At 40.1% G+C, this 19,058-nt stretch overlaps 1 protein-coding gene across 1 annotated transcript; it reads right to left on the reverse strand.

The window, feature by feature from the left end:
* Positions 1–5,328: 5,328 nt before the first annotated feature.
* On the reverse strand, positions 5,329–17,573 carry SYCP3 (synaptonemal complex protein 3). Its single transcript, XM_038756542.1, has 9 exons — positions 17,479–17,573; positions 16,397–16,539; positions 13,688–13,766; positions 13,488–13,522; positions 11,026–11,143; positions 8,785–8,884; positions 7,110–7,265; positions 6,176–6,277; positions 5,329–5,795 (listed from the first exon to the last, which is right to left on the reverse strand). Exons 2-9 carry the CDS (start codon positions 16,524–16,526, stop codon positions 5,706–5,708), a joined length of 810 nt encoding a protein of 269 aa, XP_038612470.1. The 5' UTR covers positions 16,527–16,539; positions 17,479–17,573; the 3' UTR covers positions 5,329–5,705.
* Between the last annotated feature and the right edge of the window lie 1,485 nt (positions 17,574–19,058).

Below are 19,058 nucleotides of genomic sequence, written 5' to 3' on the forward strand. Positions count from 1 at the left end.
TGTACCTCAAGTGAAAATCTGAACATAAATATCATCTTGCAGTGCTTTGTAAAAAAAAAAAATTAATATTTTTTACACGTGAAATGGTCACTTTATATCTGGAAATGTACTAGACTAGATAATCAACATATTAAATCAACAAATTAGAGTACACTGTTGAACAGATATCTACCTAAATAATGGTAGGACAATGCTAATGACATTGAAAAAAATATTAATTTCATAGCCACTTAGTATCATAAAGTTTGGGTACTAGGGTTCTAAATCATGAGGTAAAAACTTTACCAGTAAGTTAAAGTATCACACTATCGATTCCCATATTGTAATTAAAACTATGATTGTGTGAAATGGCTAATAATAATTTTGCATTACTGGACTTGACAACACCAGTGGTGATGCCTAAAAATGCTATTTTCTTATTCACTGGCATATATTTATCGATTCCTTTCTGAATAATTCCAATACTCTAAATTCCAGGATGAAATTTAACATTACTGTACTTTTAAAATTTAGTCAATTTCCTCTACTAAAATATGGACGACAGTATTTGTTGCAGGTTGGAAAACAAGAGATTTGTAACTACAGGGAGAATGCCTGTTTGCTTTTACTAAGCCTATGCACTTAACCTGGCCTCTAAAGCACATCTGTGTTATTGCACCTGCAAAATGTGGGCAATGTAACCTCCGCTTGACATTTTATGAAAAATTTGTGTATGAATTTTGATTTATATTACACTAAAAGTTTTTGTAATTGCAAAGTCAGATTATAAAACCATTTACAAATATGTTAGTTTTGGGATGAAATTTGTCCTTTGGAAGCAATTGAAACCACTCATGGGCTCACAAATGGCAGGGACTGATTTTTTTGTATGGAGAAGTAGCATGGCCTAGTGCAAAGAGTAAGGGACAGTGACCCACAACCCCTTGGATCCTAATCCTGGCTCTGACACTTGCCTGTTGCGTGACCTCAGGCAAAGCCACTTAACTCCTCTATGCCTCAGTTTCCTCATCTGTTAAATGGGGATTCAATACCTGTTCTCCTTTACTATTGGAATTTAAACTGAACACCTGTCTGGGAAAAAGGTGGTGTCTCATCTGACTACCTTATATCTACCTCAGGTCTTTGTGTAGTTCTTGGCATAGAATAAATGCTTAAATACTACAGAAGACCTAAAATTCAGCATAATTGATTACTAGAAAATAACTTTAGTTCAATCAATCAATCGATAGCAGAGCACTGTACTAAGTACTTGGGAGAATACAATACTACAAAATTAGCAGACATGTTTCGTGCCCATAATGAGTTTACAGTCTAGTTATTTGCAGATTCTAGAAAACAAAAAGTTTACTCATGGAATTTAATTAAATAGGTACAATTCTGTTAATAAAATACTTCCTAAAATCAGGGAACAGTGCTATAAACACATTGAGTGTTCAATAAATACCACTGATTGCATATTTATCTCTGAGTTCGGTTCAGTTCAGATTTCTCTGATCTAGCTTCTTGAAATAGTTTCCATCCCTTCTTATTGTCACTTTTGAATTAAAAATTAATAATAATAATAATAACGGTATTTAAGCACTTACTGTGTGCTAAGCACTGGGGTATATACAAGGCAATGAGTTTGTCCCATGCGGGGTTTACAGGCTTAATCCCCATTTTACAGATGAGTTAACTGAGGCCCAGAGAAGTCAGGTGACTTGACCAAAGTGGAGCTCAGATTAGAGCCCACAACTTCTGATTCCCAAACCCGCGCTCCTTCCAGTAAGCCAGCTGCTTCTCAAAGATTAAAGTTGCTATTCGTGCAATAGTCTTTTGAACTGTAGACTATCTCCATCTAGTATTCAAAACATTAAAGCCTAGGAAAAAGATGGTGGTTGCTATCCCTGACTTTGTGTCTGCCATTATTCATTCAATCATATTTATTGAGCGCTTACTGTGTGCAGAGCACTGTACTAAGCGCTTGGCAAGTACAAGTCGGCAACGTATAGAGACGGTCCCTGCCCAACAACGGGCTCACAGTCTAGAAGGGGGTTATAGACAACAAAACAGGTGTCAAAATCAGCAGAAGAAATAGAATTATAGCTATATGCACATCATTAACAAAATTAATAGAATAGTAAATACATACAGGTAAAATAGAGTAATAAATCTGAACAAATATATACAAATGCTGTAGGGAGGGGAACCATTATATTACTAACCTCAGGGCCATCCATCTCATTCATAGGCCTATTGCCCTGGTGCCCCACTCCAGAACCAGACCCCACTCTTGCAGGAAGTGACACTCTGAAAACTGTGGTTCCATACCATGGGAAGGGGAGGGCACTATCAGTAATTGCACAGCCTCAGCAACTACCACTAATTACTTCCCTAAATTACAGCCATCTGAGTAAGTTTCTTTTCCCAGACACCATGTGCCATGCCCACTTACAAGGGATACTCCTGTTCAGTCTTTCCAGGATCTCTGGGAGAATAGAATAGAGTAGTAGCTGGATCTGGCTGAGACCAGCTCCCTCTTCACAGCTCAAAAAAATTCCTATTCATGACCTCAAAATCCTGATTTCACTAAGAACCCAGGGAAACCAAGTAAATCAGGATCAGGATCCTAGTTGAGGGTAAAGTTAGCGGTCATTCCTTCCTCCTATTGTCTCCCCTTCCTTTGTCCACAGAGGGGACAATCCTTTCAAAAGTACATACACACATAATTGTCCCATATATTCAAAGACATCATGAAGCTAACCTACAAATGCAAATATGGCTGACAAGGCCAAAGTGGGAACCAAGGCTCTTTCGCATTTTGACCAATAAAAGGTTGTCACTTAGTTGTTATGTTTAATGTTTCCAGTGTCTGATGCTGTTTTTACAAAAGTCTTTCCAAAATGCAGGTGTTTTAGAATTTCCTGGGCCTGGACTACCCATAGTGAGGATTCAGTCCTTCAATTTACCAAACAGGCTCTGTTCAATTGTTCATAGGAATGAGGGGTAGCAATAGAATGGATGTATGGAATCCACAGATAATATAAAGTCCTTTTTTAGTCAAGTTTCAAGCTTCTCACCCACCCGACTTCTCTTCTCTGGTCTGAAGAAAGCATTTCATGTAGTAGATTAAGGAGTAGCAGTTATAGTACTCTTTGTGTGGTGCACTATACTACGTGCTTTGGAAGTACCCAATTAAGAAGGGATGCATTCCCTCCCCACGAGTTTAAATTAATGCGGTGACAAAAAATATTTATTAGAGTGATCAACATAAATGAGTATACATTTACACATGAAGGTATAAAAAATTGCACTAGTGCTAGAGTTGGCTGAAGGAACGATATGGCTTAGAGTGCTTGGGAATTAATCTGCTTTTTAATGGTATTTATTAAGGATTTACTATGTGCCAGGCCCTGTACTAAGTACTGGGGTAGATGGAACCATAGCAGGTTGGACACAGTCCCTGTCCCACATGGGGCCCCCATTTCACAGATGAGGTGAGGCCCAGAGAAGTTTAATGACTTACCCAAGGTCATACAGCAAACAACTGGTGGAGCCAGGATTAGAACCCAGGTCCGTGCTCTATCCACTCCCAGGCCCATGCTCTATCCACTAGACCATACTGCCTCCCTGTTGTTGGAAGGAGGTGGGATTTCAGAAGGGCTTTGAAAGTGGAAAGAGCTCTGGTCTGATATGGGAAGGGAGTTCACAGGTGGAGTAAAAACAGCATCTTCCATAGGTTCACAGCTCATTTGGTCATCAGTTCACAGAGTTCCAGTTACCACCCCCACACACCCCCTCCACCTTGCCGACCCCAACCCCCACCACCATAAACTGATGATTGCTTTGGTGGTGGTAGTGACTGCCACCACCTTAATCTAAAAAATGTTTAAATGTGATTTTTCCCCCCAATTCTCATTTCTTTATAATATATTCTGATCTGATGATTCTATCTTACCTCAGTGCTTAGCACATAGCAAGCTTTTAACAAATACAACAATTATTACCCCATTCACTTCAGCAACATCAATACACACAGTAAGTGATTCGCATCCTGACACTTTTGACTAATGATCTTTTTGCTTTAGGTAACTGTTGGGTATGTAAAAGAATTGTTTACTACATATGCCATAAATATGGTTTTCCTATGTACATTCTCCATTCACACTGAAGGATTTTGACACTAAAGAACCAGAGCCCAGAACCAGCTGGGTGGAGTTCGAAAAACATAACTTGAGATACAGTCTTAACTGAGTGGAGGGGATAATTTATTGTATTTTTACCTTATTCTTTTTGTTTTACAATAACAATTGTGGAATTTAAGCTCTTACTACATGCCACACACTACATTAAGCACTGAGGTACAGAAGTCAGATCATATCCAGGCTTCAGATTTTCTCTAGTCTTACAAAACTTTTATTTTAAGATGAACGTCTTAGACACCTGCCTCTGATGATAGTAAATTAGGTTTTATAGTTGGATGCCTATTTACTTTTTAATTTTTTATATGAATTGCTTACATGATCAAAAGTGAGTTGTATCTTCAGGACCTTAATGCATTTATTTGTCCAGGCCTGCTGTTGTAGATGAATATACAATTCTATGGATAGGAATGGCAATAAATTCCTCATTTTGGTTGGTTTATAATTTTATTGAATTGGTATTGGTTTCAAACAGAATATTTTGAGTACAGTTCTCAGACTAATCATTATAAATGTCAGAACACTTTTTTTAGCTGCTGCAAATTGGTTGTGGTGAGCAGGGGCTCAACAACTTAAACCATGCCTCATTAGCAACAGGATTTTCCTACACGCCAATGTTGGTTTTTATTTTTTTTTTTACTCAGAGGAATGTATGTGTTGATCAACACTGTTGTTTTGACTTAATTACCTTTTGTAAATACTAGCTCCTGAAACCTGTCAGTTGTTTTACTTGGCAAACATACTTCAAAGAAAGAAGGGTTTAGAAGAGATCAGAGAATTAGTTCCAAGAGTCTGTTTAGGGAACCATGAAGAGATCCTATAGTGGGGTTGAGGGCTGTTGTTTTGGAGTAGGTATGGAGTAGGTATGTCAGAATTTAAGTACTATGTCATATCTGATCAATTTGTGCACTTCTTTGTTTTGCAAAGTGCTATCACTAACTGACATATGGTGCCATTTTCAGTCAATATTTTTAGTTTGATTTATTATGAAGTGGGACGATGTGATCAGGCTAAGTGTGTTAAATCTTATATTATCTTCACATCAGCTCTATAACCCTATTGAATCTATCAAAAAATTACAATGGATTGCATGTCTATTTTCAAGATTTTCTGGCGCCGCTTTTGCTCTGGGAAAAACAATGCAAGCTTTTCAACTTTAACATGATATGTATTGTGTTCAGATAAAGCCACAAAGAATCCATAAGTAAAATCAACTGAAATTTTATCGGTGCAAGACTGTTCATGTTGAAAAAATAAATACCGAAACTCTGAAAGGGCTTGATAGTTATCTGCAGAGTTGCTAATGCAAAAATGAAAAGGTGCATTTCAGATGTTTACATAGAACAGACATTGCTTTTTTGCAGCTGTGACGCTTTCTATGCATAATAAAGTATTTCATAAAATGAAAACTTAAACCTAGGTATAACAACTTACTAAACTTTGTAAACCTCAGCAGCAACTTACATCTCCCTTAGCTAATGGATGTAATCAGATTAATGGATGGATGTAATGGATGTAATCAGATTACATAGGTACAAGTTCTTTCTTCCAAAAGCCATCAAAAAACATGGACTTAAGCAACTTGTAGAAAGTTGCTAGTTCTCGCTGCTGCTCCTGTAACAAAAGAAAGGAGACATTACTAAACAAATGTTTTACTGATAATATATATATATTTGGTCAAATAAAATGTGGCATATTTTTTGTTTTGTTTAGTAGTAATAATGGTATTTGTTAAGCGCTTACTATAATGCCAAGCATTGTACAATTACAAATAATTGTAATTATTGTAATTATTTATCATTACATGTAATTCAAAATAATCAAACTGGACAGAGCCCATTGTCCCACATGGGACTCCCAATCTAAGACTAATTTTATCTAGTCTAACGAGTTTAACTAGTCTTAGTTTAGTTTAAACTAAACTAAAACTATTTTAAACTAAATTAAGTGGACTGTACATATCTGGGTAAACTAAAGACTACCATAATACTTACCCTGTCTAACAAAAGCGTAGATAGCCATGCTAATATGTTTCCCAAATCATTTTGTGCATTCATCAGAATGACTTCATCTTCTGTCTCCATTTCCTCAATACCCTAAAAATCAGAACATTTCTGTTAAGTATTTTTTGAACTTTAAAAGTTACAAGGCCATAATTTCATAACTAACATCTCAATATTCAAGTCATGTTCATGAATTATCCACTTTACTCAGCATTTCAAAGAATTTGGCACTCTGAAATGAGTATGAACTACCTACTCAGATGAGTACTACTTTTTTTCTAATTAAAGTTGGAATCTCCTGTCAAAACTGAGAGCAGATTAACTTAATGAGCCCGCAGCCTGGGAATAAGGATTCCAGGCCCCTATACCTCCGGTGTCTCTTCAGCCCCTGCCCCAGTCTTGGATGGGTGAAGTCTCAATAGCACGGTGACTGATTAGTGTGGTTTTTTTTCCCCAGACTGCAGGCCTTCATAGTCTGGAGAAGGGGACTGATAACACCCCCTTTTGCTGAAATTTTTCATTATTTGCAAATATTTTTTTCCCCAATGAACTCTATGAAATGTAAAGTAGGTGACTAACAGTACAGCTTCTCTAAAGACAGGCTGTGCTAGGAATCCAGGTCTACCTGGGTGTGTTGCCCTCTGGGAGGTCCATCTAAAATACTGGATTTAGATCCAGATGGAATCGGGCTCCTGCAGCTCCAAATTCGTAGATTTCCAGTCCACTGGAGTCTACCCAAATCAGACTCTGGACCATGCTATTTTGTACCCACAGATTAGTAGACAGACTAATTGAAATGAGTCCATAAACAGTTTAAGATCCACCTGTCACCTGGGAGCTTTACAGGGAAATAGGATCTCCCTGAAACTCCCGGTGGGGCTTAAGCTAATTTTCTCCGCAGGCTTCACGGGAAGGTTTTACATACCTTGCCATTTGTGACACTTTCCTGAGCTGCACACCCTCGTAATGGCAATACTACAATTCCCCATACCTTTAAAAATTTGTCATATTTCTGCTTAAATGCCTCCAGAATTTGATTCAAGCTTGATGGTGGGAAAACACTTTGTTGATAAAACGGCTCCTAAAATGTAAACAGTAAAAGTAGTTGTGATGTTTTCTGCTTTAGTGAAACAAAATTCAGCTGGAGTCTTGAAACCTTTATGAATTAATTTTTTTTAATTTGACCCCTCTTTTAGTCATTCCTTGAATAGGCAGACAAATTAACATTTCTTAATTACAAGTAATGCTCCTACATCACAGGAATCATACCACCATCTGGTGTAGTAGTTCAAACCAATGGGATTTGTTGAGTGCTTTCTGTGTGTAGAGCACTGTATTAAATGCTTGGGAGAGTACAATACAACAGAGTTGGTAGACACGTTTGCTGCCCACAGTGAGCTTACAAGTCAAGAGGGGGAGACAGATATTAATATAAATAATTTATAATATATAACCTAAAGATGATAGGCTGCTGTATTCTATTTTCATTCCTACTTAATCTTCCCTGTTGCACCAGTAACTTTTTACTCTGGGTTCAGCAGCATGACAGCAGTAATGATGCTTCAGGACATCCATCAGGCTCCCCACACCCTCAGGTATCAGCCCTGTTTGTGACTTTATGCCCCTGACTTGCCCACCTGACTTTTGGTAAACACCAAGCTTTTTTAACATAGCACCACTGGCAGCAGGAGACACCACTGGGCCCTCATCCATTTAGTAAGCCATTGTTGAGGACGATACACAGGACTGCCTAGGTGGATCTTTTCTACTTCCTTCTGTTGAATGTAAGCTCCTTGTGGGAAGGGATCTCTTGTACTCTCCCAGACGCTTACTACATACAGTGCTTTGCACACAGTAAGTGCTCAATAAATACAATTGAATTCTACCAACTTTACTGTATTGTACTTTTCCATGCGCTTAGTACAGTGCTCTGCACACTGTGCTGAATAAACATTCATTATAATTGATAAGCAAAAACACAGGATAATGGTGAAAGCAACTAGGAAGGATGCAGAGCTCAAGTTGCATGAGATTAGATGACCTATTTGTACTTTAGGTCAAAGAAAGCATAAACAACTCACAACATAGTAAAATACACAGTTCAGTGAATAGTGTTATTGGTCTCCATCTTTGATTGCAAATCAGGTTTCTGACCTGCATGTCCCAACAAGACTAACATTCTAAAATATCTATCCATATAGTACTACCTTCATCTTAAGCCACTCCAAACCCTTCAAAAATGAGCAGGTTTCCTGTCCCAGGCACAAATACCTAATTGCATTCTGCTCTCTAGGGACTAACGCTTGGGATATGTGCCAAAAGGGTACTTCTGAACTGCAGGGCCACGGAACTGAGCTGGATAAGTGAGGCATCATAGACCTGCAAGATTCCTGATCACCTGTTGAGGGAAAATGCGATGGCACACTGGCATTTTGTCAGAGAATTCGTGAATTGCAAAAAGAAGTGGGACTGGAAATTTTTCCATGGTCTTCCACCAGACTTAAAAAGAGTCACTGTCCTGAGTTGTCTATATTTTTTAATAGTCCTGATTATACTTTAAACATAGTAAACTTATCTTAAAATAAATAAGGTATACCTACATTTACACTGTTGTACAATTCCTCAAATATCTGAACTGTCCCATTGCATTGCTGAAATATTTTCAGGAACTCCTGGGAATAATAGTCTTTGATCTCATCCCTGAAAACATAAAATGACCAAATGCTATTATTATCACTGTGAAACAGTCATTTCTAGGAAGTAAATACTACATTACAAATAAAGCTGGACCTTTCCTGACAACTTTTCATTACACAATTTGAATAGAATGCTACTGAAGATTAAGAATTAGGAACGCTCTTTATATAATGTAGTAGTATGGCAAACAGAAAGTGCATGGGACTGGGGGTTAGGAGTCCAGGTTCTAGTCCCTGCTCTGCCACTGGCCTGCTGTGTGACTGTGGGCATATCACAGCCTTTCTGGGCCTCAGTTTCTTTTTCTGTACAGTGGGGATAAGATAGATAGTGAGTCCCAAGTAGGCCAAGGATTGTGTTTAGAACAGTGCTTTGCACATAGTAAGCGCTTAATAAATGCCATTATTATTATTGTGTTTAATCTCACAATCTTGAATCTACCTTGTGCATGTATCACATGGTACTTGCTTAATAAATACCATAATAAAAACAATAACACAATCCACAAGTTGGTGCACAAAGTTGATGTAAATGAAGAAATGGTTTTTCTCATGAGTGGCACTAGAAAAAGAATGAGTATTCTAATGCAATTTTTCTGTAACACTGGATTTTTTATGGTATTTCTTCAGTGCTTAATACATGTAAAACACTGTTCTAAACACAGTTACAGGATAATTAGTTAGGACACAAGTTTCTGTCCTACATGGGACTCACAGTCTAAGTTGTATACTTTGAGAACACAACTACCCATGTTATAGGAGAACTGACTGAAGTATTTAAACAAGAATATCAAAGCAGCCCAAAAACTTATAAAAGAAACCATGAGATTTTCTGAGGTGTATAGCACTTTGTATCCATCCTAGCGTTTAGAACAGTGCTTGACACATAGTAAGTGCTTAAAAATACCACCATCATCATCTTCATCACTTTCTTTAGAGTATTAAAATTTTGGAATGCTCTGCAAACAGTATGCACTCAAATACGATTGAATGAATGATATTTGATAAGGTTAACCTTGTCCGTGGTCACAGTATAAATCAGGGTGACAATCATTTCAGCTAGTGTGCTATTTATAGGTTTTTACAAACCTGTTCGGGCTACACACAAATCCCCCTGGCAATGACATTCAAGAATGAAGGTAGGTTAGTGGCCTAGTGGATAGCGCTCAGGCCTGAGAGTCAGGGGACCTGGGTTCTAATCCCAGCTCCACCACATATTTACTATGAGACCGCAGGCAACTAATTCACCTTCTTTGTGCCTCAGTTACATCATATGTAAAATGAGGATGAAGACTGGGATTAAGACTATGAGCTCCATTTGGGATATGGACTGTAACCAACAAGATTATCTTGTATCTACCCCAGCACTTAGTACAGTTCCTGGCACATAGTAAACGCTTATAAATACCATAAAAACAAACAAAAAAATCAAAGCAGCTGTACCCTCACCTATGTCAACTTCAGACTCCACCCATATCCAGGTGCAGTCAGCAATTCCTAAAACTCTGGAAACTGCTGGCCACATTTGCAGAAGACCTAAAGTCAGTTAGGAACCACCAATAAATGGGCTACTTGGATCTGTGTGACTTTGGGCAGGTCACATAACTTCTCTGAGCCTCAGTTACCCCATCTGTTAAATGGGGATTAAGACTGTGAGCTCCACGTGGGACAACCTGGTCACCTTGTATCCCCCCAGCACTTAGAACAGTGCTTTGCACATAGTAAGTGCTAAACAAATACCATCATGATTATTATCTGCCCTTTAATGAGACCAACCCTTAATACAGTGCTCTGCACACAGTAAGCACTCAATAAATATGACTGAATTAGTGAATGAACCCCATTATATATGGTAGCATAGGACTTCAACTTTTGTTGCCAACCAAATGCCAAGTTGTATGGGTCTGGAAAGTAAAATATGGAATAAGAGGAGGAGGGTTCCTCTTCACCCAAAAGGGTGTGCTGCTTTTAAATCCATAGTGATCTTTCAGGTGAGAACTGGGCTCAAAATGTTTTGCATGGAAAGAAAGGCCCATAAAAACTAATCATCCCCCTCCAGAATACTTGTAGACATGAAGAACATTTAAGCAACAGGGTTAATTACAAAATACAAACACCAAAAGAGAGGCATCCCCATGCAAATCTTACCTTAGGTTTTGCTGAGTTCTTTCACCTTGTTCATTTCCCCTGGTACTCTCTGGGAGGGAAGCTTTAACATATAGTTCAAATCCTTTCATCACTTCAAGAAGATTCTTGCCAATATCACCTCCATTGAAATAGTCATTAAAATTTCATTTTATAAGGGAATTTTGTTAAATTCTATTACATGGGAGTTAAAATTGGCAAATGTTGAATCATCATTTATAGACAAATTAAAAAAGTATAGTAGCTCAATTGATTCCACAAGGCATGAACTTTCCTTTCTAGAAAAATTAGTTTCAGATAGATTGAAGACTCGTTTCAGCTTCAGATGGGACCTTTCTAAAACTTGGAATATTCTACTATTTGTGTTGTAGGTTGAAGTAAACAGATTAGACATGGGCCTATACCAATGTGAAGCTTAAAATCTGAGATCTGCATTAATGAGATTTCTATAAAAATCACTTGGAGAAATGTAGGACCATTGCCCAGGATTGGGAAAAAATAAATGAGAACAAAGACAAACACAAACCCACCCAACCCACCAATCTACATACCCACTGATTTGCCTCTTCACCAAAAAAAGGCAAGAGTCATGCTAACAAACACTGATGGTTAGAACATCAAATTGTGTGTGTGTGTGTGTGTGTGTGTGTGTATAACCCCCTTCTAGAACCCATGCAGACCCATTTCCAGAGACACATTTAACCTTATAGTCCCAATGAATTCAGAGAAAAGAAATGAAATCATAACTGCATCTCATAACTTTGCCAGAATTGATGATGGTAATGAGTATCTAGTCTTATTATTCTGCTTCCATTTTGGCTACCAAGGTACCGGTAGCCAAAGCTACTTGTAATTTCAAGCCAATTGTGCTTTTTTGCTGGCCTCAGCACCCTATTCTTCGTGTTTCTTTTTAATGGATGCTCATGAGCATTTCACAGGGAACCTCATTGTAACTATCTACTTATAGTTCAGTTCTAGTTCAGTTCCTTTATAATGCCAATGAACTACTGATATAGTAATCCATGAATCAGTAATAGCATGAGGCAAAATGGACATCTAAGGACAGGGCACACAGTACTTTAAACCAAATTTTTAAAAGCTACTGTAATTGTGATTTTCCTAAGTACTTGAGCAACATAGAACAAGCTTAGGAAACTTTTTTGGAGCACAAATCTTCTTAACCCAGTGTGACAGAGAGCACAGAATGTTAATTCCTTTTAGTCCTTTAACAGTATCCATAAGCATTTTTAATTTAGCTTACTAATTGTGTTTTTGCTACCTGTAGGTTCATTGGGGAACCTAACTTCCACAGCTGGGAAGGGTAAACTCCATACCACATTTACTGGCAGAATTGCTTCATCCTGACATTTTAAAGGAAATTAAGTATTTTTTTACATCACCTAATTGTACAGTGATAGTTTGGGGGAGGAGAAGCAAGAGGGTGCAAATGAATCAAAACAGCTGGGAGTAGCTGATTCATTAAAGACTGTAAAAGTGTGAAAACAGAACATAGCACTGGGGTGGGGGAGGGAAGTTAATTCTTTGGTGACTATTTTATGTAGCACTTAGGAAGGTGCAATAGAAATGAGGCAGTTTGAAGTGAACTTTTACCTTCTTCATCTTCTCTCTCACTTTTTTTCCCTTCCCTTTTCCCTTTGTAGTATTCCCTCCCCTGTTTTGGGGTGGCAAACATGCAAAAGAGTAGGCCAATCATGCAAATAAATATATAAGAACGAGTGATGTGCCTCTTCATGAGGCTGTGGATTGGACAGGCAAAATGAAGAGTGGGCAAAAGTTAATTAGAGGAAATTTCCTGGAGAAGTACATAGGTGCTTATTCCATGGGGGTGACTGAGATGTTGATTCCCAAAGCTTTTTGAACTAGATTCTCAGACCATCCCAGGATCCCGACAAGACCGACAAGACCAGAGAGTTTCCAATCAGGGTTCAAAAAGACCCATAATGGTGGCTTCCAGCCTTATGGACTCTTTGAAACCTGTGTCCTCCTTGTCCTGATCCTCCCTAAAATCCTTTAACCCCCATGCTCAAACCTGTGTGCCTGATGGTCTAAGAACCATCCTTTCTGGTTGCCACTACTAATGACAGATAATAATAGATAACTATGGTGCAGAAGGAAGCAGTAGGGTTTCTCTTTCTGCCAGAAATGCTTAGCGTCTATGCACATTCCTGAAATTGGAAACAGTGAATTTGGGTCACGCCTCTCATAGGCACCACTTTTCAAAGCATATGGGGATTTTGTGTCCTTCACAACTACTGTTTGACATATAATTATTGCTATAATGATTCGACAGCAAAAGACAAGATAATCCTGCTATTTAGGGGGCAATCAAAAAGATGCATAAACTTATGATCCAAATTTGACTATTTTTGTTCTATGGTTTCCTGTCTTTAAGGTGCATAGTTTACATACAAAGAAATTTTTAAAATATAATTTTCAAAACATACCTTCAAATCCATCCAGCAAACTTTCGATTTCAACCCTAAAAGAATAATATTTTTGATAATTATAAATAACTGAAAATAAAATTATATGCTACTGTATCTTGGAAGAGATATACTCTGTAAGTATTCTACACTACTTTACTATATGCCAAAGTGTTTGTTACTTGCTATAGCTTAAAAGCATAGTATTTTAAGCAACTTACCTCCTATAATCCTCATCAATTTCACCAGGAACATCTCCAGGATTTTTTGTTTCAGTCTCATCTGCTACTGAAGTCTCACCTAAAATGACAGAACATGAAATAGTTTGATTACTTTTCCAGGTTAGTAGATGTTTCTGTTGAAACACCTGAATAACTGTCGTCAGAAAGTTACCTGGCAGTTTTATATTATTTTAAGAGGAAATACAGCTGTTTAGCAAGAAACATTAAGCACAAATAGCATTTCTATTTTGACTTCTGAAGGGGATCAGAAGTGAAATACTCAACTTTACTGAGGAAAGAACTGAGGAACAGAAAAGTTATGTGACTTGCCAAGGTCATACAGTGGGGAACTGGCAGACCCGGGATTAGAAACCAATAGACATCTATTTGTAAAACAGCTAATCTCTCAAATGTCAGGTTCCAAATATTATTGTGACAATTATTTTCATTTCTGGATCTTGGTCCAAGAATGTCAATTTTTTTTTCCTAACTGGTACTTCAGTCTTCATATATTAAAAGTTCAAGAAATTCAAAGCATATAACAAAAGTTTGTTAATCATGGCTTCCTCTACACTCCATCCTGTCTTGAAATATTGAATAGTTGGAGGGTATTTTGAATGAGACCTTCAAATCCTCAAGATGTTTGTGAAACCCAGAAATATACAATCTCTCTCCATTGATGAAGTGCATCTCTGAAATCCAGAGCCTTGCTCGATTCTTGGGTGCCCAACTATGTACCAGCAGTTACCAGAGGCTGTTGGGAGTTGTTTTGTGAAACTACCTTTTGCCCAGTAAAGTACCATTACCAACCATACCATGATTTCCCATTCACCCCAAACCTGAAATCTTTTAAATGGATGGCAAGCAAGGAGAGAAGAAAAATTGCTCTGTGAGCACATCCACTTGTAACTAGATCTGCATCAGCTTGGTACCTCATTCATTGTCTTATTTATTGAGCGCTTACTGTGTGCAGAGCACTGTACTAAGCGCTTGGGAAGTCCAAGTTGGTAACATATAGATACAGTCCCTACCCACCTGCGGGCACACAGTCTAGAAGGGTGAGACAGACAACAAAACAAAACATATTAACAAAATAAAATAAATAGAATAAATATGTACAAGTAAAATAGAGTAATAAATACGTACAAACATATATACATATATACGGTGCTGTGGGGAGGGGAAGGAGGTAAGGCAGGAGGGATGGGGAGGGGAAGGAGGGGGTGAGGAAGAAGGGGGCTCAGTCTGGGAAGGCCTCCTGGAGGAGGTGAGCTCTCAGTAGGGCCTTGAAGGGAGGAAGAGAGCTAGCTTGGCGGATGGGCAGAGGGAGGGCATTCTAGGCCCGGGGGATGACGTGGACCGGGGGTCGATGGCGGGACGGGCGAGAACGAGGCACGGTGAGAAGATTAGTGGTGGCAGAGGAGCGGAGGGTGCGGGCTGGGCTGGAGAAGGAGAGAAGGGAGGTGAGGTAGGAGGGGGCGAGGTGATGGACAGCCTTGAAGCCCAGGGTGAGGAGTTTCTGCCTGATGTGCAGATTGATTGGTAGCCACTGGAGAAGTCAGGATGGACGCAGTCCCTGTCCCAAATGAGGTTTACAGTCTTGATACCATTTTACAGATTAAGTAGCTGAGGCACAGAGAAGTTAAGTGACTTGCCCAATGTGACACAGCAGACAAGTGGTAGAGCTGGGACTAGAACCCATGACCTATTAGATGATTACAATTTAGTATTTGTTTACTCACACATTGGCACTATTGGATTTTAATAAATACTGTACTCATTCATTTTGATGAGGACAAGGGGGAAAAAAAGCCCGCTAATCATATGTCCCCCAGGAAGCCTTCGCTGACTCAAACTTCTCACCTCCCTGCTTTCTGCATTGTTTACGCACTTGGGTCCAGACTCTAATGCTACACACTCTAATACTCACCTAACCACACAGCACTTATGTTGTTGATGGTATTTGTTAAGCGCTTACTATGTGCCGAGCACTGTTCTAAGCGCTGGGGTAGATACAAGGTAATCGGGTTGTCCCACGTGGGGCTCACAGTCTTAATTCCCATTTTTCAGATGAGGGAACTGAGGCCCAGAGAATTGAAGTGACTTGCTCAAAGTCCCACAGCTGACAGTTGGAGGAGCGGGATTTGAACCCATGACCTCTGACTCCAAAGCCCGGGCACTTATATACATTATCCTTATACACTCTGTTTTCCCTATCTGTAATGTATTTCAATGTATTTCTCCCCTACTAGACTGTAAGGTAAGCTCCTTTTGAGGGAAAAATTATGTTTCTTAACTCTATCATATTGTACTTTTCCAGGCACCCAGTAAATAATAAATACCATTGATGGGTGGAGGGGACATGGAGCAGGATGTCAGCATTAAGGCATTCATTCATTCATTCAATCGTATTTATTGAGCACTTACTGTGTGCAGAGCACTGTACTAAGCGCTTGGGAAGTACAATGAGAGGAAGATATGTAATACTGAATACTGCAACCTACTGTATAGATTACATTACATTCATTTAATCATATTTATTGAGCGCTGACTTTGTGCAAAGCAGTGTACTAAGTGCTTGGAAGAGTACATTGTAACAATAAACACATTCCCTGCCCACAACGAATTTACAGTCAAAAGGGGAAGACAGAGATTAATATACATAAATAAATTACAGATTAAATAAATTACAGAGGGCAAGTACTATACCTTTTTCAACATCTTCCTGGGGTCCACTCAGATCTTTATTGTCTTCTTCCTGAAAGGCACCTTCATCCTTCTCATCCTTAATAATGGTTTCATCAGATGTCACAGTAGGGTTTTCCCCGCTGGTTGCCATGATTAACTTCTCACTGTAATGAATACCGATATTCACTTAAATTGCCTTTATTCCTTTATTTTAAGGTAGCAGAGCTTTGAAATTTTGAAAAAAATTATTTCAATGAATTCTTTACATTTAAAATTTCAAAAAAGATCAAGGCACCTTTTATGTCGATCTCTAGAACTTAAAAGGAAAAACAGATTTCTGTCGTTACGTTAAAAAGGAATGCCACGGAAGCCACCCTGCTGCTTTAAACTCCTGAAATTTTTAGTCCTTTCCGAGAAGCCCCTAGGATCAGACATGAATCAGATACTTTATCCATGTTCATCCCATAGGGAAAGTATGTTACAAAACATTTAAAAAGGGTAATTAGGAGAGGACCAGAGTCAGAACCACAATTCCCTGCCAAACTTTTGGGGGACCCTCTGAAACCGAAATGAGGCGGCTGCTGGCCTCCTCCAGGAGGCCTTCCCAGACTGAGCCCCTTCCTTCCTCCCCCCCTCGTTCCCCTCTCCATCTCCCCCATCTTACCTCCTTCCCTTCCCCGCAGCACCTGTATATATGTATATATGTTTGTACATATTTATTTTACTTGTACATATCTATTCTATTTATTTTATTTTGTTAGTATGTTTGGTTTTGTCTCCCCCTTTTAGACTGTGAGCCCACTGTTGGGTAGGGACTGTCTCTATAGATGTTGCCAATTTGTACTTCCCAAGCGCTTAGTACAGTGCTCTGCACACAGTAAGCGCTCACTAAATACGATTGATTGATTGATTGATTGGCCTAAACCGCAACCAAGAAGCGAACAGCCCAGCTCAGACAGACATCACCCATATCAAACAGCCCACATCGTGAGAAGGCCAGGATGATGAGGGGGCCATAGCTGCCATCCTACTACCGACAGACACAACTTTTCATCCTGAAACACGGGGGACGCCAACACTACCAGAAACCGAGTAGGGTTTACCTCAGTCGAAGCCCTAGCAGCCTGTGAGGCGCTGAAGACCTCTGCACCTCTAGACCCTGCTGGGGGCAGTCAGGTGGGGTCGGTCGAGGAGCTTTTTTTTGGATAAATAAACTACACACCTGCTAAAGACTGGAGAAGAGGGTGAAGAGGGAAGCCACTTCTTGGGAGGTCAATAGAGAAGAGCCGAACGTTGCCCACTGACGTGCTCCTGAGCAAGAGGGGCTTCAATGGGGCGGCCCTCTGGCCGTTAACGGCTGGTGGGAGATAGGCCCCAGGCGGCGCGCGACCAACGGTTCCCCGTGTTTTCGCGCCCAAACCTACTTCCCCAACCGCCTCAACCGCTTGGGGCCCTCAACCGATGCCCGGGAAATCTGAGGGGATTGAGGGGAAAACGCAAAGGATTAGGGAGCCCCTCCTGAGTGCCATTTTTTTCAGTCAACTCGATCAATAAACCCATGGCATTTATAAAACACTTACTTCTTTAAGCGTTCTCAACTAGGTCCTTGGGAGAGTAGAGTTGATAGACCCGATCCCTGCCACAAAAAGCTTACCTCCTGAGGGGAAAACAGGCGTTAAAATGTGACGGACACGACAAGGAGCATGGCCTAATGGCCAGAACATGGGCTTGGGACTCAGAAGATAATAATAATAATAATGGCATTTGTTAAGCGCCTACTATGTGCACTGTTCTAAGCGCTGGGGGGATACAAGGTGATCGGGTTGTCCCACGTGGGGCTCACAGTCATCATCCCCATTTTACAGACGAGGGAACTGAGGCTCCGAGCAGTTAAGTGACTTGCCCAAGGTCACACAGCTGACACGTTGGCGGAGCCGGGATTCGAACCCATGACCTCTGACTCCAAAGCCCGGGCTCTTTCCACTGAGCCATGCTGCTTCTCGGTTCCCCGTGTTTTCACGCCCAAACCTACTTCCCCAACCGCCTCAACCGTTTGGAGCCCTCAACCGATGCCCGGGAAATCTGAGGGGATTGAGAGGAAAACGCAAAGGGTTATGGAGCCCCTCCTGAGTGCCATTCTTTTCAGTCAACTCGATCAATAAACCAATGGCATTTATAAAACACTTAACTTCATTTAGCGTTCTCAACTGGGTCCTTGGGAGGGTAGAGTTGATAGACCCGATCCCTGCCACAAAAAGCTTGCCTCCTGAGGGGAAGACGGGCATTAAAACGTGACGGACACGACAAGGAGCATGGCCTAATGGCCAGAACATGGGCTTGGGACTCAGAAGATAATAATAATAATAGCATTTGTTAAGCGCTTACTATTTCTAAGCACTGGGGGGATACAAGGTGATCAGGTGGTCCCACGTGGGGCTCACAGTCATCATCCCCAGTTTACAGATGAGGGAACTGAGACTCCGAGACGTTAAGTGACTTGCCCAAGGTCACACAGCAGACACATTGGTGGAGCCGGGATTCGAACCCATGACCTCTGACTCCAAAGCCCGGGCTCTTTCCACTGAGCCATGCTGCTTCTCGGTTCCCCGTGTTTTCGCGCCCAAACCTACTTCCCCAACCGCCTCAACCGCTTGGGGCCCTTAACCGATGCCCGGGAAATCTG

Source organism: Tachyglossus aculeatus, chromosome 14, assembly GCF_015852505.1.
Source record: "Tachyglossus aculeatus isolate mTacAcu1 chromosome 14, mTacAcu1.pri, whole genome shotgun sequence".
Lineage (NCBI taxonomy): Eukaryota > Metazoa > Chordata > Mammalia > Monotremata > Tachyglossidae > Tachyglossus > Tachyglossus aculeatus.

Excerpts from the sequence above, each read along its gene's own strand:
- SYCP3 (XM_038756542.1), bottom strand. The coding sequence starts at position 16,526 with ATGGCAACCAGCGGGGAAAACCCTACTGTGACATCTGATGAAACCATT. Across the intron at positions 7,266-8,784 it reads AATTGTACAACAGTGTAAAT|GAGCCGTTTTATCAACAAAG; the intron begins GTAGGTATACCT and ends TTTACATTTTAG. Across the intron at positions 5,796-6,175 it reads CTACGCTTTTGTTAGACAGG|GAGCAGCAGCGAGAACTAGC; the intron begins GTAAGTATTATG and ends CTTTTGTTACAG.